General features: G+C 40.8%; 1 protein-coding gene across 1 annotated transcript; it reads left to right on the forward strand.

The window, feature by feature from the left end:
- Positions 1–667: 667 nt before the first annotated feature.
- LOC311103664 (NACHT, LRR and PYD domains-containing protein 3-like) lies at positions 668–16379 on the forward strand. Its single transcript, XM_084145277.1, has 6 exons — positions 668–842; positions 10557–10849; positions 11159–13016; positions 14718–14891; positions 15232–15405; positions 15850–16379. The coding sequence occupies exons 2-5, from the start codon at positions 10573–10575 to the stop codon at positions 15386–15388; spliced, it is 2466 nt and encodes an 821-aa protein (XP_084001403.1). The 5' UTR covers positions 668–842; positions 10557–10572; the 3' UTR covers positions 15389–15405; positions 15850–16379.
- Positions 16380–25344: the final 8965 nt, after the last annotated feature.

Consider the following 25344-nt stretch of genomic DNA (forward strand, 5'->3'; position numbering starts at 1 on the left):
CCAGGGGGTGTACTGTACATCAAGCTGTCTCACTACAGAAACAGGAGATAGACTAGTGTCCTGTCCAGGGGGTGTACTGTACATCAAGCTGTCTCACTACAGAAACAGGATATAGACTAGTGTCCTGTCCAGGGGGTGTACTGTTGTCACGATCGCTTACAGACGGGACGGACCAAGGCGCAGCGTGATATGCATACATGTTTATCTATATTGAATAAACACCACGCCAAAACAACATACGAAACGAAACGTGAAGTCCAAGGTAGACACAAACAACATACCTTTCACAGAACAAGATCCCACAACTAACTAGTGCCAAAAGGATGCCTAAGTATGGTCCCCAATCAGAGACAACGAGCGACAGCTGCCTCTGATTGGGAACCACACCGGCCAACATAGAAATAGACATACTAGAATCTCAACATAGAAATATACAACATAGAACATACACACCCTGACTCAACATATACGAGTCCCCTGAGTCAGGGCGTGACAACTGTACATCAGTTGAGGTATTTGTGCTCCAACGTTGTTTTTTCCCTTCCCAGTTTCTATTAGTTCAGGAAGTGTTGTAGCTCAGGTAAACATGTGCAACGCAAAACACCTAAATGAGAATCTGTGTTAAAACAGGTTAGAGCGGTTATTGCCCTGTGTCTGTGTCTTTCCCACATAACAAGTGAACTGCCACTGTTGGAACAAGTTGGAACAGTCAGTAGCTAATGGATACTTATGGATACGTTGAAACAGAGCTTTATCCCGACAACCAAAGTGTTGCTTTGTGACTAGCCCAATGAACAGGCCTATCAGACCGATGGAATACCAATTGCACCAGTTATAAACAGGTAGTGTATGTGTATTTTAACATTTGAAAAATCGTTTGAAAAATCTGATCTAACAGTTAAATACGTCATGATTTACGTGTTCTAACAGGTCCACAGTGTTAACTAAAATCCGATTTGGATATATTTGGCTGTTTTCGCTGCATAACATTTAGAAGTGTACCTTTTTCAAGATGAGAAAAAAAAATCTGCTAAATGCTCATACTGTGAGCTGGTATAGAAATCGGTGGTGGTAGTTAAAGCCATTTTTAAGTGTAATGCAGTTGATTGGTGATGATGAATATTGGGGTTGACATCCATACATATACTATGATAAAAAAAAAAATAATGTCACAGTGTGCAATACACAGCCTAGATGTAGGTTGATTTTGATGGCCGGCAATCACTATATTCTGAATCTTTCCCAACCGGGTGAGTGTGGCGTTTTCATAGTTTTAGTCAAATTATGTTGATCTCTTTACTACATCTATAGACTCCTCCATTGAGAAATACAGTGCATTCGGAAAGTATTCAGACCCCTTGACTTTTCCCACACTTTGTTACGTTACAGCCTCACTCTAAAATGAGACCGACTGCCTTGATTCAGTCTTATGTAGCAACATTTGAAATTGTGTTTTTTTTCTTCCATTGGATAAAAGCAGAGACACAGAGCTAGAAAATAGGATATCATACACTGCATTTAAGGAACAATGGGAAAGTAATTCTGCTTTGAAAGTTGATAAACCTGTAGGCCCACTTCTGAGAAAAAATAATATTTTCCCTGTAGCTCAGTTGGTAGAGCATGGCGCTTGCAACACCAGGGCTGTGGGTTCGTTTCCCACGGGGGGGACAGTATGAAAAATGTATGCACTCACTAACTGTAAGTCGCTCTGGATAAGAGCGTCTGCTAAATGAGTAAAATGTAAATGTAAAAATGGCCCTGGAATGTTCTGGTACACCTACGCTCTTCTTTGTCTAAACCCATTCATCATCGTTCGCACCCTCTTAAGCTTTAGCCCCACCCATCTCTTTAAGGATTCACATGTGAGGTCATGTGCTAAACAGAGTGAGTAGTGTAGTAAAGATGAAGACTAAAAGTGGTAAAAGTAGTAGCCTACAATAAGGAACAATTCCATGTAAACAGAAAGTGTCCAGATTAAAAAATATTTTATAAATATTAGATGACGCTTACCCAGACACCCTTGTCTAAATTGATGGGGTCATGTTAAAGAAATGCTATAACCCCCAGCCACATCTCGCTAAGTGGATGGGTCCCTACAGAAGGTGTAAACGGTACAGCCAAATGGTTACATGCATAGTAGCAATATCAAAAATAGATAGTGTCAATGCCAGTAGAGAAAGAACAAAAATAATATACAGTATGTACAATAACATTATCAATAACAATATCAGTGATACTGTTGACAGATGAGGTAGTTATATGCATACAATCAGGGGTGAAGTGGCTGAGCAGCAGGATACAAAAATAAATAGTAGCAGCAACGTGTGTGTTAGCAGACAGTGATGTGAATAGAGGCACTGCAGATGACTGGGAACTCGCCCCCGGTGATGAACTGGTCCATCCAAACCACGCATGAACAAGGGAATCTACTGTACCAGTCAAAAGTTTGGACACACCTACTCATTCAAGGGTTTTTTCTTTATTTTCAAACTAAATTGTAGAATAATAGTGAAGACTATGAAATAACACATATGGAATCATGTAGTAATCAAAATTTTTTTAAACAAATCTAAATATATTTTATATTGGAGATTATTCAAATAGCCACCCTTTGCCTTGATGACAGCTTTGCACACTCTTGGCATTCTCTCAACCAGCTTCACCTGGAATGCTTTTCCAACAGTCTTGAAGGAGTTCCCACATATGCTGAGCACTTGTTGGCTGCTTTTCCTTCACTCTGCCATTCGACTCATCCCAAACCATCTCAATTGGGTTGAGGTCGGGGTATTGTGGAGGCCAGGTCATCTGATGCAGCACTCCATCACTCTCCTTCTTGGTCAAATAGCCCTTACACAGCCTGGAGGTGTGTTGTGTCATTGTCCTGTTGAAAAACAAATCATAGTCCCACTAAATCCCAAACCAGATGGGATGGCGTATTGCTTCATAATGCTGTGGTAGCCATGCAGGTTAAGTGTGCCTTGAATTCTAAATAAATCACAGACAGTGTCACCAGCAAAGCACCCCCACACCATAACACCTCCTCCATGCTTTACGGTGGGAAATACACCGTAAAATACACCCGCGTCTCACAAAGACATGGCAGTTGGAACCAGAAATCTCAAATTTGGACTCAAATTTCCACCGTTCTAATATCCATTGCTTGTGTTTCTTGGCCCAAGCAGGTCTCTTCTTATTATTGGTGTCCTTTAGTAGAGGTTTCTTTGCAGCAATTCGACCATGAAGGCCTGATTCACGCAGTCTCCTCTGAACAGTTGATGTTGAGATGTGTCTGTTACTTGAACTCTGTGAAGCATTTATTTGGGCTGCAATCTGAGGTGCAGTTAACTCTAATGAACTTATCCTCTGCTGCAGAGGTAAATCTGGGTCTTCCTTTCCTGTGGCGGTCCTCATGAGAGCCAGTTTCATCATAGCGCTTGATGGTTTTTGCGACTGCACTTGAAGAAACGTTCAAAGTTCTTGACATTTTCCGGATTGACTGACCTTCATGTCTTAAAGTAATGATGGAATGTCGTTTCTCTTTGCATATTTGAGCTGTTCTTGCCTTAATATGGACTTGGTATTTTACCAAATAGGGCTATCTTCTGTATACCACCCCTACCTTGTCACAGCACAACTGATTGGCTCAAACGCATTAAGAAGGAAAGAAATTCCACAAATTAACTTTTAACATGGCACACCTGTTAATTGAAATGCATTCCAGGTGACTACCTCATGAAGCTGGTTGAGAGAACGCCAAGAGTGTGCAAAGTTGTCATCAAGGCATGGCTACTTTGAAGAATCTCAAATAAAACATTTAGATGAAAACATCTGAAATACATTTTGATTTGTTTAACACTTTTTTGGTTACTACATGATTCCATATGTGTTATTTCATAGTTTTGACGTCTTCACTATTATTCTACAATGTAGAAAACACAAAAAATAAAGAAAAACCCTGGAATGAGTAACTTTTGACTGGTAGTTGTGACGAGTACTGAGGATATGAAGAGGCAATGTGAAGGAGGAGATGTGACAGTAGTGTATATATGTCCTTAATCAGTATGAAGGAGGAAATGTTGCTTACTTGTTGAGCTAAATCAAAGCAGTAATGCATCCTGATGTCTTTGCTTGCTGGTTCAGTAGGGCCCTCCAGAGACAACTGCAGGTCTTGACAGGTGGTCTTGCAGTCAGCAACCATCTTCTGGTAGACAGACCGTTCACTCTGAACAAGCAGGAGATGCTTCTCTTCCTTCTTCAGCTTGGCTGATTTAACATCTTCTGGCAGACTGGCAGATCTGAAGACCTAATAGTCATTCCTATGGCACTGCCAGCACAGGTCTGTCCTGGGCTTAGTGCTTGAGATGTGGGGCAGCAAATTTCTCCACAGATTCCCGATGGAAGACAGCCCGACTACACGTACCTCTGGAAAATACACAAATCATGTGAGATCAATAAAAGTAGTGCCAATCATGTTGGAGGTAAATTAAAACAATCAAAAGACGTGTTGTTTATGCTTTACATACCAAGTGTTGTCATCGATTCCTTGTAGAGACGCCACACTTTTGTCACATGAGATGGCAGCAGCTTTCCACCAAAGTGTTTGTGTCCTGGGTGGCGTCCTGGTACTACTATTGCATTATCCTCTGCGTAGTTGTTGATGAAGTTCACAACTCGCTGCAAGTCCTCGTGCTTCAGGTGTAACCTGTTCTTGCTTGGGCCGGCTCTCTTTCTGATGGGAGGCACAGGACCATTCTCCTTGTATGACTGGTGGAGGAGAGTCAGGGGTGTTCTACTGATGCTGAAAGACAAATTCCAGAAACAAATATTTTTGTCACGCCCTGACTCTGGGGACTCGTATTTGTTGAGTCAGGGTGTGTATTTTCTGTGTGGTATGTTCTATGTTGTGTTTTCTATGTTTAGATCTAGAATGTGTAGATCTATGTTGGCCGGGGTGGTTCCCAATCAGAGGCAGCTGTCGCTCGTTGTCTCTGATTGGGGACCATACTTTGGCAGCCTATTGGCACTAGTGGGTTGTGGGATCTTGTTCCGTGTTAAGGTATGTTGTGTTGTGCTGCCTTGGACGTCACGTATCGTTTGTTTACCTTCTTTGCGAGGCATTGGAAAAACTCCCTAGTCTACGTGGTTGAATCTGTGTTCGAAATTCACTGCTCAACTGAGGGATCTTATAGATAATTGTATGTGTGGGGTACAGAGATGAGGTAGTCATTTAAAAATCATGGTAAACACAATTATTGCACACAGAGTGAGTCCATGCAACTTATGTGACTTGTTAAGCACATTTTTACTCCTGAACTTATTTAGGCTTGCCATAACAAAGGGGTTGAATACTTATTGACTCAAGACATTTAATTTTGTATTAATGTGTAAAGATTTCGAGAAACATAATTAAAGTTATTTAAAGAACCATTGCTAGGGTCATTTTAAGATGTCAGGCTTGAAAATCCGTTCAGTCATTTTCGGACAGTGAGGTACTACCCAAACCAGATCAAACTAGACGCATCTGGTTTCAATTGGCCAAGTCACGTCATTTGATCTTCTACCGTGATCTAGTGGATGAACTGGGAATCAGACATGAGATCGGATTACATCAGTGAAAGGGTTACGACTTCAGCTTTCTCCTCATATGTACTGCATATCGTTCCTGTAAAACGATAAATGAAGGCATGGCAGACCCATGGCACGTTGCACATGGTGCTTTCAAGACAACTGGGGACTTGGAAAAAAACGAGGTCAAATCATGACATCAGTGATCTTCAGGTCGGACCTCTTGAAAGAGGCCAGAGTTCCAGACTTGGAATACCGAGTTGGATGACCATTCAAAATGATTTTATCCCAGTCAGAGCTCGTTTTCTTTGACTTCCCAGTTGTCGCGAAAGCACTGAAGTCGGAAGTGGGAGATTTCAGAGTTCCCAGTTGTTTGTGAAAGCCCTGCACTGTCATTTTGAATATTGAATAGCTCCCCGTGTGTTTATACTAGAGATTTACCGGTATGTGTGGTGGCTTCAGCTCAATCCCCTCTTTCCGCCGATGTGAAGTTTTGCGCCTATTCTAGAACATGGGGCTTGTGTAACTGATATTTTTTCTACACATGAGAGAGTAAAATCCGAACCGTGTGAGCTACAAACGAATGTCACCAATATCGAAAGGGGAGACTCTCATGAACATGACAGTTGTTTGGCTCTATGACATCTGCAAGCCTCAGAATGTAAAAATTGCAAAACGTGCATAGGGGGTCAAATGTGCCAAAAATAACGTGACCAAACATGGGTCGACATTCCCCCCCCCCCCCCTGAGTTTTCTTAGACTATGTCTCTTAGATATAAAAATCAAATCGAATCAAATTTTATTGATCACATGCGCCGAATACAACAGGTGTAGACCTTACAGTGAAATGCTTATTTATAAGCCCTTAACCAACAATGCAGTTTTTAGAAAGAATACCCCCAAAAAATCACAAAAAAATACAATATAAAATAATACGAAATAAAAGTAACAATTCATTAAAGAGCAGCAGTAAAAATAACAATAGCGAGGCTATATACAGGGGGTACCGGTACCGAGTCAATATGCGGGGGCACCGGTTAGTCAAGGTAATTGAGGTAATATGTACATGTAGGTAGAGTTATTGAAGTGACTATGCATAGATAATAAACAGAGAGTAGCAGCAGTGTAAAAGAGGGGGGGGTGGGGGGGGGGTGGCAATGCAAATAGTCTGGGTAGCGATTTGATTAGATGTTCAGGAGTCTTATGGCTTGGGGGTAGAAGCTGTTTAGAAGCCTCTTGGACCTAGACTTGGTGCTCCGGTACCTCTTGACATGTGGTAGCAGAGAGAACAGTCTATGACTAGGGCCTTCCTCTGACACCGCCTGGTATAGAGGTCCTGGATGGCAGGAAGCTTGGCCCCATTGATGTACTGGGCCTTACGCACTACCCTCTGTAGTGCCTTGCGGTCGGAGGCCGAGCAGTTGTCATACCAGGCAGTGAAGCAACCAGTCAGGATGCTCTCGATGGTGCAGCTGTAGAACCTTTTGAGGATCTGAGGACCCATGCCAAATCTTTTCAGTCTCCTTAGAGGGAATAGGTTTTGTCGTGCCCTCTTCACGACTGTCTTGGTGTGCTTGGACCATGTTAGTTTGTTGGTGATGTGGATACCAAGGAACTTGAAGCTCTCAACCTGCTCCACTACAGCCCTGTCGATGAGAATGGGGGCGTGCTCGGTCCTCTTCTTTTTCCTGTAGTCCACAATCATCTCCTTTGTCTTGATCATGTTGAGGGAGAGGTTGTTGTCCTGGCACCACATGCCAGGTCTCTGACCTCCTCCCTAAAGGCTGTCTCGTCGTTGTCGGTGATCAGGCCTACCACTGTTGTGTCATCGGCAAACTTAATGATGGTGTTGGAGTCATGCCTGGCCATGCAGTCATGGGTGAACAGGGAGTACAGGAGGGGACTGAGCACGCACCACTGAGGGAACCCATGTTGAGGATCAGCTTTGCTGATGTGTTGTTACCTACCCTTACCACCTGGGGGCGGCCCGTCAGGAAGTCCAGGATCCATTTGCAGAGGGAGGTGTTTAGTCCCAGGGTCCTTAGCTTAGTGATGAGGAACACTATTTTTTACATTTTAGTCATTTAGCAGACGCTCTTATCCAGAGCGACTTACAGTTAGCGCATACATTATTTTATCGAACCCACAACCCTGGCGTTGCAAACGCCATGCTCTACCAACTGAGCTACATCCCCTGTGTTGAACAATGAGCTGTAGTCAATGAATAGCATTCTCACATAGGTGTTCCTCTTGTCCAGGTGGGAAAGGGCAGTGTGGAGTGCAATAGCGATTGCATCATCTGTGGATCTGTTTGGGCGGTATGCAAATTGGAGTGGGTCTAGGGTTTCTGGGATAATGGTGATTATGAGAGCCTTGTCCAGCCTTTCAAAGCACTTCATGGCTACAGACGTGAGTGCTACGGGTCGATAGTCATTTAGGCAGGTTACCTTAGTGTTCTTGGGCATTGGGACTATGGTGGTCTGCTTGAAACATGTTGGTATTACAGACTCAGACAGGGAGAGGTTGAAAATGTCAGTGAAGACACGTCCTGGTAATCCGTCTGGCCCTGCGGTCTTGTGAATGTTGACCTGTTTAAAGGTCTTACTCACATCGGCTACGGAGAGCGTGATTACACAGTCGTCCGGAACAGCTGATGCTCTCATGCATGTGATCGAGATGTGGTTGTCCCTCTGGCTATCCTAAGTTGAATGCACCAATTTGTAAGTCGCTCTGGATAAGAGCGTCTGCTAAATGACTTAAATGTAAATGTAATGTTTCAGTGTTACTTGCTTCGAAGCTCGCGGCTGTGCTTCCCTTTGTAGTCTGTAATAGTTCGCAAGCCCTGCCACAGCCGACGAGCATCGGAGACGGTGTAGTACGATTCGATCGTAGTCCTGTATTGACGCTTCGCCTGTTTGATGGTTCGTCGGAGGCCATAGCGGGATTTCTTATAAGCTTCCGGGTTAGAGTCCCGCTCCTTGAAAGCGGAGGCTCTACCCTTTAGCTCAGTGTGGATGTTGCCTGTAATCCATGGCTTCTGGTTGGGGTATGTACGTACAGTCACTGTGGGGACAACGTCATCGATGCACTTATTGATGAACCCAGTGACTGATGTGGTAAACTCCTCAATGCCATCTGAAGAATCCCGGAACATATTCCAGTCTGTGCTAGCAAAACAGTCCTGTAGCTTAGCATCTGCTTCATCTAACCACTTTTTTATTGACGAGTCATTGGTGCTTCCTGCTTTCGTTTTTGCTTGTAAGCAGGAATCAGGAGGATAGAATTATGGTCAGATTTGCCAAATGGAGGGCGAGGGAGAGATTTGTACGGGTCTCTGTGTGTGGAGTAAAGGTGGTCTGGAGTTTTTTTCCCTCTGGTTGCACATTTAACATGCTGGTAGAAATGAGGTTATACTGATTTAAGTTTCCCTGTATTAAAGTCCCCGGCCACTAGGAGTGCCGCCTCTTGATGAGCGTTTTCCTGTTTGCTTATGGCCGTATACAGTTAATTGAGTGCGGTCTTAGTGCCAGCATCGGTTTGTGGTGGTATATAGACAGCTACGAAGACAATGGATGAAAACTCTCTTGGTAGATAGTGTGGTCTACAGCTTATCATGAGATACTCTTCCTCAGGCGAGCAAAACCTTGAGATTTCCTTTGCATAGACCGCCACCCCTTGTCTTACCAGAGGCTGCTGTTCTATCCTGCCGATACAGTGTATAACCCGCCAGCTGTATGTTATCCATGTCGTCGTTCAGCCACAACTCGAATATCCTACCGTTGGTAGGATATTCGTGCCTGTAATTCGTCCACTTTATTATCAGGTGATTGTAAATTGGACAATAGTATTGATGGCAAAGGCAGATTAGCCACTCGTCGCCGGCTCCTTACCAGGCACCCCGATCTCCTTCCGCAATATCTCCTTTTCTTTCTACTGTGAATGACGGGGATGAGGGCCCTGTCGGGTGTCTGGAGCAAATCCCTCTCGTCCGACTCATTAAAGAAAAATTATTTGTCCAGTTCAAGGTGAGTAATCGCTGTTCTGATGTCCAGAAGCTCTTTTCGGTCATAAGAGACGGTAGCAGCAACATTATGTACAAAATAAGTTACAAACAATGCGAAAAAACACACAAAATAGCACGGTTGGTTAAGAGTCCATAAAACGGCCGCCATCTTCCGGACAGACACTTATGATTTATTTTTTGACTGTCTGTTTTGCCATTTATGAATGTGTTATTCAATGCGCTTCTATGGGCTATAGCAGTAAAGGCCAAATTCAATGTTTCATCAAATAATTGTTTTATTTAAAAAAATGTACCCACAGGGATCCTAAAATTCAAAATCAAATGGCTAAATGATCAATTTTATGACCATCTTAATACAAATCCATATGTTAGCTTAGTAGATATTGCGATCTAAAGGCTTAGACCTACAGGGGTTAAAAAGGCTTTTATGCATGTTTAGAGCACCACCATTAGATAAAAGATATGACAATTATTTATTTATATATTTTTTATATCCTTTTGGAATGGTAATTGGTAACACGTATTTTATTTCAAACCTAGACTTTCAAACCTCTTATTCCCCAACATGGGGACAATTTGGGAACCAAATCCAAAAATACAGTAAACTCGTATTTTTTTAATAGCTTTTCTTTACCGGCTGTTGCTCTGTCATAGTCACGTTGTTGTACCAGAATCCCACGGTTCTTACCTTTTTTAACAGGACTAAGTATGGGTTTGAAATCAAAATGTATCTAATGGTAGTTTACAATATGTGTAAATGCCACCAGAGGACATCAGAGTTTTAAATGGTTTGTCCTGTTTTCTACTGGGGTATATCTAAATGTTTTACTAAATATTAAGTGGAAAATAGTAGTAATGTAAGTCATAGCAAATAATAATAGTACATTTGTTTCTCACAATAGTGCAGATGTTGGGGCCTTGGTCTGGGGGTGTAGATTATGATGCTACATGCTCTGTTGTTTAACAGTCTCCACGGACCTACAATGACCCCATCTATTAAAGAGCGACTCCTGGCCATTCTGGCGGATCTTGGCTCTGAGGATCTGAAGAGCTTTAAGTGGCATCTGACTATAGAAAACCCGCTGGATGGCTTCCATCACATTCCAAAGTGCCAGCTGGAGACATCTGACAGACTGGACACAGTGGATCAGATGGTGCAGAAATACAGGGAAAATGGGGCTGTGATGATCACACTGGAGGTCCTGAAGAAGATGGGCCATAACAATCTCGCTGAGAAGCTAAAAAGAGACTGTCCAACAGGTAACTCAGAATTCATAGGTACTTGAGTCTCTAAGGTTTTGAGCAAATAAATATATATTATACTGTATTGTTGAAATAAGAAATTCTATATGCATTCTAAAATAAGTTATATACAGTTTGTTATTGGCTAACCCTGTAAAACTACCCCTTTTCTTTTAAATGTGCATTAATTTCATGTGCTTAGATTTTTCCAATAACCAGATATAATGTAAAAGAAACTAAAAATATATTTGTTTATTGTGTATTGTTGAGCATCTAGAGAACAGCATATGCTTGCCTACTTGCTAACTATTCTATAACCATTGTCAGGTCCTTCGGATGAAGTTGTTGAGAAGTACCAACAAGAACTCAAACTGACACTAAAAGAGAAGTTTCAGCATGTATTCAACGGGGTGCCAAAGCAGGGCAATACGCAACTTCTCAATGAGATCTACACAGAGCTCTACATCACAGAGGGAGGAAGTGGAGGGGTCAATAATGAACATGAGGTGAGACAGATTGAGATTACATCCAAGAATCCAGCAAGACCAGAGGCTAAAATCATCTGCAATGACATCTTCAAACAATCATCTGGAAAAGACAAACCTATCAGAACTGTGCTGACAAAAGGAGTCGCTGGCATTGGAAAAACAGTTGCTGTGCAGAAGTTCATTCTGGATTGGGCTGAAGGGAAAGCCAATCAGGATATCCAATTCATAATTTCACTCCCTTTTCGGGATCTGAATTTTCTGAGGGGGAAAAAGTACAGTTTAGTGGAACTTCTACATGAATGTGTCAGAGAGACTAGAGTGATTGAGAGGGACTTTTTGAATCACATTTTAACAAAAGTGCAAAAAGCAAGTAACTACAATGAGAGCGAGTACAAAGTTTTGTTTGTCCTTGATGGTCTGGATGAGTGCCGACTGACACTCAACTACAAGAACTGCCAGAGCTGGTATGATGTCACAGAGCCAACCTCAGTGGACGTGCTGCTGACAAACCTCATCAATGGGGATCTGCTTCCACGTGCTCTCCTCTGGATAACCTCCAGACCTGCAGCAACCAATGACATCCCTCCTGAGTGTGTTGACCAGGTGACAGAGGTACGAGGGTTCAATGAGCCACAGAAGGAGGAGTACTTCAGGAAGAGATTCAGTGATGAGGACCTGGCCAGCAGAATCATCTCACACATAAAGACATCAAGGAGCCTCCACATCATGTGTTACATACCAGTCTTCTGTTGGATCTTAGCTGAAGTTCTGGAGCATGTGTTGAGTACAGATAAGAATGAGGAGATGCCCAAGACTCTGACTCAATTATTTATTCGGTTACTGGAATTTCATTTCATGAAGAAGAATGAGAAATATGACAAGAAAGTTGAGCGAGATCTACACTTGTATAAAGAGAGCTTCATGGCACTGGGGAAACTTGCTTTTAACCAGCTAGAAAATGGCAAACTCATTTTCTATGAGGCAGACCTGAAAAAGTGTGGTATTGATGTCACTGAAGCTTCAGTGTACTCAGGAGTGTGCACACCGAGCTTTAGGGAGGACTGTAGCTGGTTCCAGGACAAGGTGTACTGCTTCGTGCATCTGAGCGTTCAGGAGTTTCTGGCTGCGTTATACGTTTTCCTCTCCTTCAACAACAGCAATGAAAACCCAATGACCAAAGACCAATTCTTCATCAGAAATATTAAAATGAAGTTCGCGTTGAACCCTGCTTTCACCTTCCACCAGATTGCAGTGGATAAAGCCTTACAGAGTGAGAATGGACACTTGGACCTGTTCCTCCGTTTCCTTCTGGGCCTCTCACTGGAGTCCAATCAGAAGCACTTACAAGGTCTACTGACACAGACAAGAAGCACCAGAAGCAGCTCACGGTGCCATGAGGAAACAATCAAGTACATCAAGAAGAAGATCAGGAACACTCCCTCTCCAGAGAGGTGCATCAATCTGTTCCACTGCCTGAATGAACTGAATGACCATTCTCTAGTGGAGGAGATCCAAAGATACCTGCATTCAGGAAATCTGTCCAAAACCAAACTGTCACCTGCACAGTGGTCAGCTCTGGTCTTTGTGTTGCTGACTTCAGAAGAGGAGCTGGATGTGTTTGACCTGAAGAAATACTCCAGATCAGAGGAAGGTCTTCTGAGGCTGCTGCCAGTGGTCAAAGCCTCCACAACTGCTCTGTAAATACATGTTTAAAAAAAATATATATATATACAGTACCAGTCAAAAGTTTGGACACACCTACTCATTCAAGGGTTTTTCTTTATTTTTACTATTTTTTACATTGTAGAATAATAATGAAGACATCAAAACTATGAAATAACACATATGGAATCATGTAGTAACCAAAAAAGTGTTAAACAAATGAAAATATATTTCAGATGTTTTCATCTAAATGTTTTTGCTTTGCCCACTCTTGGCATTCTCTCAACCAGCTTCACTTGGAATGCTTTTCCAACAGTCTCGAAGGAGTTCCCACATATGCTGAGCACTTGTTGGCTGCTTTTCCTTCACTCTGCGGTCCGACTCATCCCAATCCATCTTAATTGGGTTGAGGTCGGGTGATTGTGGAGGCCAGGTCATCTGATGCAGCACTCCATCACTCTCCTTCTTGGTCAAATAGCCCTTACACAGCCTGGAGGTGTGTTGGGTCATTGTCCTGTTGAAAAACAAATGATAGTCCCACTAAGCCCAAACCAGATGTGATGGCGTATCGCTGCAGAATGCTGTGGTAGCCATGCTGATTAAGTGTGCCTTGAATTCTAAATAAATCACTGACAGTGTCACCAGCAACGCACCATCACACCTCCTCCTCCATGCTTCACCGTGGGAACTACACATGCAGAGATAATCCGTTCACCTACTCTGCGTCTTACAAAGACACGGTGGTTGGAACCAAAAATCAAAAATTTGGACTCATCAGACCAAAGGACAGATTTCCACCAGTCTAATGTCCATTGCTCGTGTTTCTTGGCCCAAGCAAGTCTCTTCTTATTATTGGTGTCCCTTAGTAGTGGTTTCTTTACAGCATTTCGACCATGAAGGCCTTATTCACGCAGTCTCCTCTGAACAGTTGATGTTGAGATGTGTCCGTTACTTGAACTCTGTGAAGCATTTATTTGGGTTGCAATTTCTGAGGCTGGTAACTCTAATGCACTTATCCTCTGCAGCAGAGATAACTCTGGGTCTTCATTAGATCCAGTTTCATCATTGCGCTTGATGGTTTTTGCGACTGCACTTGAAGAAACTTTGAAAGTTCTTGAAATGTTCCGTATTGACTGACCTTCATGTCTTAAAGTAGTAATGAACTGTCGTTTCTCTTTGCTTATTTGAGCTGTTCTTGCCATAATATGGACTTGGTCTTTTACCAAATACGTCTATCTTCTGTATACCACCCCTACTTTGTCACAACACACCTGATTGGCTCAAACGCATTAAGAAGGAAATAAATCCCACAAATTAACTTTTAAGAAGGCACACCTGTTAATTGAAATGCATTCCAAGTGACTACCTCATGAAGCTGGTTGAGAGAATGCCAAGAGCGTGCATAGCTGTCATCAAGGCAAAGGGTGGCTACTTTGAAGAATCTCAAATATATAATATATTTCGATTTGTTTAACACTTTTTTGGTTACTACATGATTCCGTATGTGTTATTTCATAGTTTTGATGTCTTCACTATTATTCTATTAAATAGTAAAAATAAAGAAAAACCCTTGAATGAGTAGGTGTGTCCAAACTTTTGACTGGTACTGTATATATCATCAGTTAGAATCCACATGAGCATATTACATATTCATTGTTGATTCTCAAATGTTCTGTACATGTACACAGTACACACAGTTGTCTAAATTCATGTTCATTGTGTTTTACTTTTCAAAGGCTTAATGGGTGTAACCTCACGGTGAAATGCTGTGAAGCCTTGGCCTCAGCTTTCAACTCAACCTCCTCAAACCTAAGAGAGCTGGACCTGAGTGACAACAACCTGCAGGATTCAGGAGTGGAGCTGCTCTGTGCTGGACTGGAGAATCCACACTGCAAACTGCAGACACTGAGGTCAGTAGTCTGTATTAGTTCACTAAAGGGGATAGTTCATTATGTGTTCTACAGGTATTTATAGAGGACAATATCAGACTAATGAGTTTGGTCTCAGCTGAATTTAAATGTCATAGTTACCTAACTGCAAATTAATGTTTGGAAGAGGAAGAAATACACAATCTTTTGATATCGTTTATTTTTATTTTCAAGATGCTTTACTTATTGAAGTCAAATGTTTTTAGTTATAGAATTATGTGATTGTAATATTATTGTTATCAGGTAATTTTTTACATGCAAACGTCACCTGCCATTTCCCTTTTCACCACTAGAGGGTGTAAATATGTGATTTACTCTGCAGGTTGTCACGCTGTCTGGTCACAAAGAAAGGCTGTGCTTCTCTGGCGTCAGCTCTGAGGTCAAACCCCTCCAACCCGAGAGAGCTGGACCTGAGGTACAATATCCCAGGAGAGTCCGGAGCGAAGCAGCTCTCTGTTGGACTGAAGGATCCACACTAGAGATTGGAGAAACTCAAGTATGTGGTGAGGGTTTGTGGAGTTTGTGTCATTGCATGTGTGACATGGACAATTTTGGTTCAGGTTTCCTGGGTTAGTTCTAACCATTTAATCAGGGGCGCAACTTTCACTGGGGACTGGGGGGACATGTCCCAGCCACATTCTGAAATGGCATTTTGTGCCCCCCCCCGATTTATAATTGGAATGTGATACAAAATGAGGCAATGGTGTATACAAAACGGTATACAAAACGGTGTGCTTTAGGACCATGTGGACGCCTCCGAGCGGTCGGGTAGGCTCTTTGGAGTGTTTATCCAACTGGGATTTTTTTTTTTAAATGGCCTCCCCCACTTCTAAAACCAAAGTTGCTCCCTTGCATTTAATATCCAACAAACAATATTTGAACTGATATCAGTGTGTGCATGTGTGTGTTTTACTGAATCACTGTTCTGCTTCTCTTACAGTGTGGACCAGTGTGGAGAGTACTGACAGCTGAAAAAATGTAATGTTGACTGCTGTGAAGAAATGTGAAATGTGTTATTAGGGATGAAACAGGAAATAGCATAACCTCACTAAGAGTCATTGTCAAGTTACTCAACTGGTCAAATTAAATATAAGCTACCATTTTATGGAAGTAGAATCAGACACTATTCCCACTGGGCACTGGGCACAGACATCAGTTCAACGTCTTGTTTGATTTACATTTGGTTGAGCTACTAACCTGAATTCAAACTGAATTCAACAAAAAATGTCACCCTGTCATTGGATTTAGGTTCAAAGTTAGGTGAAAAAATACAAACTTCCCTTACGTCGATGACTTTTTGCAAATCCAAACTGTTTTCCACATTGATTCAATGTCATCACAGACATTTGTTTTTTTTATGACATGGAAACAATGTTGATTCAACCAGTTTTTGCCCAGTGGAATGTACTGTATAAGCTTGAATACAAAGGTCATATAAAGTTTAGAATTTAGATTAAAAGACGATAAATGAAACACAAAAAAACATATTATTTGCAAGTATTCTCTTTTATTTTTATTTTTTTGGGGTAGATCAGCTTTAATATTGCAGATAGATTGTAACTTCCATCAATGTAATTGTCTGCATCACTTCCAATCCCCCATATGTTTTTTCTTCTCGCATATATATATATATATATATATATATATATATATATATATATGCATATATATATATATATATATACATACACATATACATACATATATACAAATATATATATATATACATACATACATACATACATACATACATACATACATACATACATACATACATACATACATACATACATACATACATACATACATACATACATACATACACAAACACATCCTTTAAAAATATATATTTCCCTTTATTATCTTCCAACCCAGCCACCCCTTCCCTAATTGGAGTAAACTAGTGAACAACAATGCTTAGACCTCTACTTCCAGTTTATACATACTATATACATTTTATGGACACAGTCAAATTCTACAATAATTCTATTTTGTTTGTTTTTACTACTGAACTTCCTCTACCCTCAACCTCTCCGATCATTTTCATGATGTCCATCCGGTGTGCTTCTACAGTTAGGGAAAAAAGTATTTGATCCCCTGCTGATTTTGTACGTTTGCCCACTGAAAAAGAAATGATCAGTCTATAATTTTAATGGTAGGTTTATTTGAACAGTGAGAGACAGAATAACAACAACAAAAATCCAGAAAAACGCATGTCAAAAATGTTATAAATTGATTTGTATTTTAATGAGGGAGATAAGTATTTGACCTCCTCTCAATCAGAAAGATTTCTGGCTCCTAGGTGTCTTTTATACAGGTAACGAGCTGAGATTAGGAGCACACTCTTAAAGGGAGTGCTCCTAATCTCAGCTTGTTATCTGTATAAAAGACACCTGTCCACAGAAGCAATCAATCAATCAGATTCCTAACTCTCCTCCATGGCCAAGACCAAAGAGCTCTCCAAGGATGTCAGGGACAAGATTGTAGACCTACACAAGGCTGGAATGGGCTACAAGACCATCGCCAAGCAGCTTGGTGAGAAGGTGACAACAGTTGGTGCGATTATTTGCAAATGGAAGAAACACAAAAGAACTGTCAATCTCCCTCGGCCAGGGGCTCCATGCAAGATCTCACCTCGTGGAGTTGCAATGATCATGAGAACGGTGAGAAATCAGCCCAGAACTACACGGGAGGATCTTGTCAATGATCTCAAGGCAGCTGGGACCATAGTCACCAAGAAAACAATTGGTAACACACTACACCGTGAAGGACTGAAATCCTGCAGCGCCCGCAAGGTCCCCCTGCTCAAGACACACTTATGCTGGCCCGTCTGAAGTTTGCCAATGAACATCTGAATGATTCAGAGGAGAACTGGGTAAAAGTGTTGTGGTCAGATGAGACCAAAATCGAGCTCTTTGGCATCAACTCAACTCGCCGTGTTTGGAGGAGGAGGAATGCTGCCTATGACCCCAAGAACACCATCCCCACCGTCAAACATGGAGGTGGAAACATTATTCTTTGGAGGTGTTTTTCTGCTAAGGGGACAGGACAACTTCACCGCATCAAAGGGAGGATTGACGGGGCCATGTACCGTCAAATCTTGGGTGAGAACCTCCTCCCCTCAACCAGGGCATTGAAAATGGGTCGTGGATAAGTATTCCAGCATGACAATGACCCAAAACACACGGCCAAGGCAACAAAGGAGTTGCTCAAGAAGAAGCACATTAAGGTCCTGGAGTGGCCTAGCCAGTCTCCAGACCTTAATCCCATAGAAAATCTATGGAGGGAGCTGAAGGTTCGAGTTGCCAAACGTCAGGCTCGAAACCTTAATGACTTGGAAAAGATTTGCAAAGAGGAGTGGGACAAAATCCCTCCTGAGATGTGGGCAAACCTGGTGGCCAACTACAAGAAACATCTGACCTCTGTGATTGCCAACAAGGGTTTTGCCACCAAGTACTAAGTCATGTTTTGCAGAGGGGTCAAATACTTATTTCCCTCATTAAAATGCAAATCAATTTATAACATTTTTGACATGCGTTTTTCTGGATTTTTTTGTTGTTATTCTGTCTCTCACTGTTCAAATAAACCTACCATTACAATTATAGACTGATCATGTCTTTGTCAGTGGGCAAACGTACAAAATCACCAGGGGATCCAATACCTTTTTCCCTCACTGTATATGCCATATCTTTCTAACTGTGCTCTTTCACAAAAGCTCTCAACCTATAACCTATACACTTATTATGGACACAGTATGCTTACATTATTAGTTATCTTTGTAGTGTATTAAGAATTATGACTTTGCTAATGTTTTCAAGTGGAACCTGAGAGGATGTTTATTTAGTTTCAGAGGGAGTTGTTTTAGGGTGACGCCCCATAAGACAGAGGGAGTGTGTGTTGTAGACAGGGGATTGGACAGTAGAGGGAGCCACCCATATTTTGGGGAATATTATAAGTACTGGGTTTGTACAAAGAACATTAGAGCAGACATATTATTTTGGGACACTGCTCTCCGGGTGATCATGACATCTGTAAACTTATGCTGAAATCTTGTGATATGAATAAAACTTATGATCAAAGTTCAGTATAAGCGGACTCCTTTGTTACAGCATAATTAGCAACATTTGACTCGACACTACATCTTGTTATTATTTTTTATTAGTTGTTATTAGTCCCATCCTTCAACTCCATTCAACACCACCCATCTATCTCTTAACACCATCCATATTGGATTTCTATTTGCCATTTAGTTTTCAACTGTACTGTGATGTTTTACAAAAGTTCTGAACGTTTCTATTCTCATTGTTTCTACAGATTGTAAATTGAAAATAAACATTTTTGCTAACAGCATTATTATATTAGTGATCGATTGACTATGACTTTTCAGATCACCGAGTAATGCTATCTGCAGGGTTAGCTCCAGGTAAATATTGCAATCCTTGAGCCATTCCTGGACCTGTGTCCAAAAACAAGCTACAAATGGACAGTACCAAAACAAATTATCTAATGATTCTGTCTCTTCGCAGCAAAATCTGCAGAGCTGGGAAGATTGTATCCCCCATATAAATAACATTCTATTGGTTGCAAGAATTTTATATAATAATTGAAATTGAAGTTTTGAATCCGGCGTCGTTTTGCGTATCAGTTCATAAACACTATGCCATGGGATCGGTACGTCAAACATCTCTTCCCAACTACTATGGAATCTAATGGGACGGCTGTCAATCTTTTGGTCCTTAAATTAAACTGGTATACTTTTTTATTTATCACGGTTTTCTTTAACCAATTATGTTCTTTAATGCAAGGCCGACAGACAAGTTCCTTACTTTTCCCCCCTTCCACATTTTTGCGGCAATGCTGCAATTATTTGGTTGTAATTTTGGGTAGAGCAGGCATTTCCATATGTTTTTGTTAGCTGCATGTGCGACATGACTCCACCAGTCCTACCGATGAGCTCATTTATGAAGACCATACCTTTTCTAAACATTTTGTCAAAAAAAAAACAGTTTTTTTATCAATTCGTATATTTGAGTTTAACCACAATATTTGTTGCATTATTTGTTCTGTCGTTTCTGGAGGATTAAATTGAAATTGCAACCAACTTTCTATGGCTTGTTTTAGAAATAGTGATATTTGGGAGATGATTTCCTTTTCAAATAACTGAAAGTGAGAGGTTGTAATATGAATAAAGGGAAAAAAGCCATTCTTGAACATTGGGTGAGACAATCTTACTAATTTGGTTGAGAACCAGTTTGGATTTAAGTATAACTTTTGTATGACTGAAGCTTTTAGTGATAGGTCTAATGATTTAATATTTAATAATTTCTGTCCTCCAAATTTATATTCATTATATAAATAGGCCCGTTTAATTTTGTCTGGCTTGCCGTTCCAAATAAAATGGAATATTTTTTTCTCATATAATTAAAAAAACTGTTCGCGTAGGCAAGGCATTTTTATATTTTTTGGATCATTTGTGAGAAGGAGGCAGTGATACTTTCTTTAAAGTCTCACTGCCTCCTTCTCACAAATGATCCCAAAAATATAAAAATGTAATAAAGTTGGTTCAACACAGTGGCGTGTCATTTTGACCCTAGGACAACGGGAGGGTTAAAAAGAAAAGAGAGAATACTTGTAAATAATGTTTTTTAGTGTTTCAGTTAAAAAGAAAAGAGAGAATGCTTGTAAATAATGTTTTTTAGTGTTTCAGTTAAATAGAAAAGAGAGAATACAGTGGGGGGGGGGGGGGGAGTATTTAGTCAGCCACCAATTGTGCAAGTTCTCCCACTTAAAAAGATGAGAGAGGCCTGTAATTGTCATCATAGGTACATGTCAACTATGACAGACAAATTGAGATTTTTTTTCCCAGAAAATCACATTGTAGGATTTTTAATGAATTTATTTGCAAATTATGGTGGAAAATAAGTATTTGGTCACCTACAAACATGCAAGATTTTTGGCTCTCACAGACCTATAACTTCTTCGTTAAGAGGCTCCTCTGTACTCCACTCGTTACCTGTATTAATGGCACCTGTTTGAACTTGTTATCAGTATAAAAGACACCTGTCCACAACCTCAAACAGTCACACTCCAAACAGATGTGGAGGGTTAACATCTTTAGTTGTTTTGAAAGATGTGGAGGGTTAACATCTTTAGTTGTTTTTGAGAGATGTGGAGGGTTAACATCTTTAGTTGTTTGAGAGATGTGGAGGGTTAACATCTTTAGTTGTCTTGAGAGATGTGGAGGGTTAACATCTTTAGTTGTCTTGAGAGATGTGGAGGGTTAACATCTTTAGTTGTCTTGAGAGATGTGGAGGGTTAACATCTTTAGTTGTCTTGAGAGATATGGAGGGTTAACATCTTTAGTTGTCTTGAGAGGTGTGAAGGGTTAACATCTTTAGTTGTTTTGAGAGATGTGGAGGGTTAACATCTTTAGTTGTTTTTGAGAGATGTGGAGGGTTAACATCTTTAGTTGTCTTGAGAGATGTGGAGGGTTAACATCTTTAGTTGTTTGAGAGATATGGAGGGTTAACGTCTTTAGTTGTCTTGAGAGATGTGGAGGGTTAACATCTTTAGTTGTCTTGAGAGATGTGGAGGGTTAACATCTTTAGTTGTCTTGAGAGATGTGGAGGGTTAACATCTTTAGTTGTCTCTCCCTATTTTCATTTGTAGACTAAATCCTTTATCTGATAGTTCCTGGTTACATTTTGCTCCACTTTGTGGTTTGCTTCCTGTCTTTCAGTTTGGGGTTTTTCTTTTGTTTTCCTCCTCTTGGGCAGATTTAGTGGGTCTCATAGTGGGTCTCATAGTGGGTCTTATAGTGGGTCTCATAGTGGGTCTCATAGTGGGTCTTATAGTGGGTCTCATAGTGGGTCTCATAGTGGGTCTCATAGTGGGTCTCATAGTTGGTCTCATAGTGGGTCTCATAGTGGGTCTCATAGTGGGTCTCATAGTGGGTCTCATAGTGTGTCTCATAGTGGGTCTCATAGTGGGTCTCATAGTGGGTCTCATACTGGGTCTTTTAGGTCCCAGTTGTTGTTGCTAGTCATCTTCCTGTGGACACCCCCATGAGTGTCTTTCAGAGCCCCTCCTAAAACCACCTGTTTCATTTTGGTTGTTGTCAGTGACCCTTTGTTAGTTCCCCTTTCTGTTTGAGCAACACTTTTAGGGGTTTTCTTGCTGTGGAATGTGACAATAGGACAGTTGTTATCATTGGCCTAAAATAGCTGTGGTAACCTAGTAACGTTAGCACTCCTGACGATTATCATTAAACGTCATCAACATGAACAGCCCAGCAGGTTTGAACACATTTTCACTCACAAGAATTTGGCAGCACAGCATCTAGAGACAATACACTGTAAATGAGTCCCAAATGGCACCCCATTCCCTATATAGTGCACTTCTTTTGAACAGGGCCCCATAGGGAATATGGTGTAATTTGGGACAAAGCCTGGATGATACAAGTGTTGGTTTGAAAATACAATCTCCTAAAGGATCCAGGAACATGAAACTTCAGGGAAATAAAATAATTTACAACCTAACAATGAATGTGAACAAAAAAGTATGTTATAAACAGAGGGGAAATCTGTCACTCTTACTGTACCATGTTTTAATGTAGAAAAATGGTTGATATATATTTTCAACCTAAATCTGTTAGGCTTCCAATTATGTCAAGTTATTAAAGTATAATACATTTTGATAATAATGCTTTATTATTCTGAAAAACGTAATATAAAAAAATTATATAAATGTTCACTGAGTGAACAAAGCATTAGGAACACCTGCTCATTCCATGATATAGACGGACCAGGTGAATCCAGGTAAAAGCTATGATCCCTTATTACAGTTTTTTACAATCACTTTGGCACTAATTTCAGAACCTTGACGTCACTTTTCAAAACTCTAGACACAAAACTCACAACCAATGATCAAAATGCACATTTTTCAAAACTCTAACACTTTTTTCAATTGCTTGGATACAATACACATAAAACTAAGATCATTTGTTCATTTAACAAAAATCACCTGTTCAACATGACACAACTTAACATCAAAGTACTACTATTTCAAAAGGCAATTCACACATTACATTTCAGATGAGTGTCTATTCATTTCATTACAATTATCCAACTATCAATTGATACAACTGCTCAAAATGATAAGTAACTTTTGCATTACTCTTAATGCATAGTTGTATGGAAACAGACAAACAATATTCCATGTTTAGATCATGAAAGTTTCAAGATAACAAGATTCATTGTCACCAATTAGCGTGGAGCATGAACCAATTAGACTACATTATCTATGGATGTAATAATGTGGTCCTCTGTAGCTCAGCTGGTAGAGCACGGCGCTTGTAACGCCAAGGTAGTGGGTTCGATCCCCGGGACCACCCATACACAAAAAAATTTATGCACGCATGACTGTAAGTTGCTTTGGATAAAAGCGTCTGCTAAATGGCATATTATATTATTATTATTATAATATTTCATCATCATTCTTTATCAGACACCGTTTCTATGGTCCCATGTACCACATTTTCAGACTATTTACAGTATTGACAGTACTGCACTGTATGGATGCAGGCCCTTGTAATTGCTTGTCCAATTCTGCCAACTCGTTACTGATGATTGAGTTCACATTATGGAACGAGTATTTAAAGAATTGATTGGGATCCACTTGCAACAACATAGCGATACGTACTGTAACATGGAGCCGGCAGGTGATCCAGGTCACAATAGAGGTCAAGCAGTGGTGGGAGGAAGACGAGGAAGACGTGTTGGTCAAAGGAATGGCAGGGGACAAGCACCCCTTCTGAGAGGTGGTCGTGGGCCTCGTTTGAGAGGTGTGGGGGAACGTGGTAGAGGAAAAGGCCACGGACCAAGACAGCGGCAGCAACAGCAAAGAGTGTCCAATGAAATCCGAGCAAGCATGGTTTCAGGCCCATGCACAATTTACCACCCTGTATTTACCCCCATACTCTCCTTTCCTTAACCCGATTGAGGAATTTTTCTCCACATGGAGATGGAAGGTTTATGACAGGCACCCTCATGAACAAGTCACTTTTCTCCAGGCCATGGATGACACATGCAATGACATCACGGCAGACCAGTGTCAGGCCTGGATTCGCCGTGGCCGAAGGTTTTTTCCAAGATGTTTGGCTAATTAAAACATCCATTGTGATGTAGATGAGAACCTGTGGCCAAATCCACAAGACAGAGTTGATGAAAATGTAGAAGTACAGTAATCACTCCTATGTTTTGCTTTTTACAGTACAAGCAAGCAAGTTGAGGAACACTGCATTTGATGTTTACAGTACTGTATCGTTTTTCATCAACATATTTCAGATTTTGTTCAATGATTCCACTGTGTGTGTAGTATTCTCTCTACTACAGCAGTACTTTTACAGGGATGTATTTACATGTAGTACCATAATGAAACATGTATCACCTATTTTGTACTACAATATTTAATGATTGTACGAACAATGACACAGTGAAACTATCGGTTGCTTGTGTGTGGGTGATCTAAATTAACGTTTCATTGGTATTTCACAATACATTAGTTTTTTGAACCAATGATTGTGCAAGTGCAAGATTTCTTTAAAGATATGAATGCACAATGCAATGTTTTGAACATTGGACAGCCTGTGGTACAGGTGATGACCGTTTTGAGTTTTGTGTCTAGAGTTTTGAAAAATGACGTCAAGGTTCTGAAATTAGTGTCAAAGTGATTGTAAAAAACTATAATGTCACTTGTTAAATCCACTTCAATCAGTGTAGATGAAGGGGAGGGGACAGGTTAAAGAAGGATTTTTAACCCTTGAGACAATTGAGACATGGATTGTGTATGTGTGTCATTCAGAGGGTGAATTGGCAAGACAAAATATTGAAGTGCCTTTGAACGGGGTATGGTAGTAGGTGCCAGGCGCACCGGTTTGAGTGTGTCAAGAACTGCAATGCTTCTGGGGTTTTCACACACCAAGAATGGTCCACCACCCAAAGGACATCCAGCCAACTTGACACTACTGTGGGAAGCATTGGAGTCAACATGGGCCAGCATCCCTGTGGAACGCTTTCGACACCTTGTAGAGTCCACGCCCCGACGAATTGAGGCTGTTCTGAGGGCAAAAGGGGGGGCAACTCAACATTAGGAAGGTGTTCCTAATGGTTTGTACACTCAGTGTATATTATATATATATATATATATATATATATATATATATATATATATATATATATATATAATTGATTTTGAATCACGTCCCTTAGCTAGTTAGATTATAACTGTTGTTGTATCTGATAAAAAATAAGACTGGAGATCAGACCTAGATGAACTCAGATTAGATCAGACCTAGATGAACTCAGATTAGATCAGACCTAGATGAACTCAGATTAGATCAGACCTAGATGAACTCAGATTAGATCAGACCTAGATG

Source organism: Coregonus lavaretus (assembly GCF_964263955.1).
Source record: "Coregonus lavaretus genome assembly, chromosome: 28".
Classification (NCBI taxonomy): Eukaryota; Metazoa; Chordata; class Actinopteri; order Salmoniformes; family Salmonidae; genus Coregonus; species Coregonus lavaretus.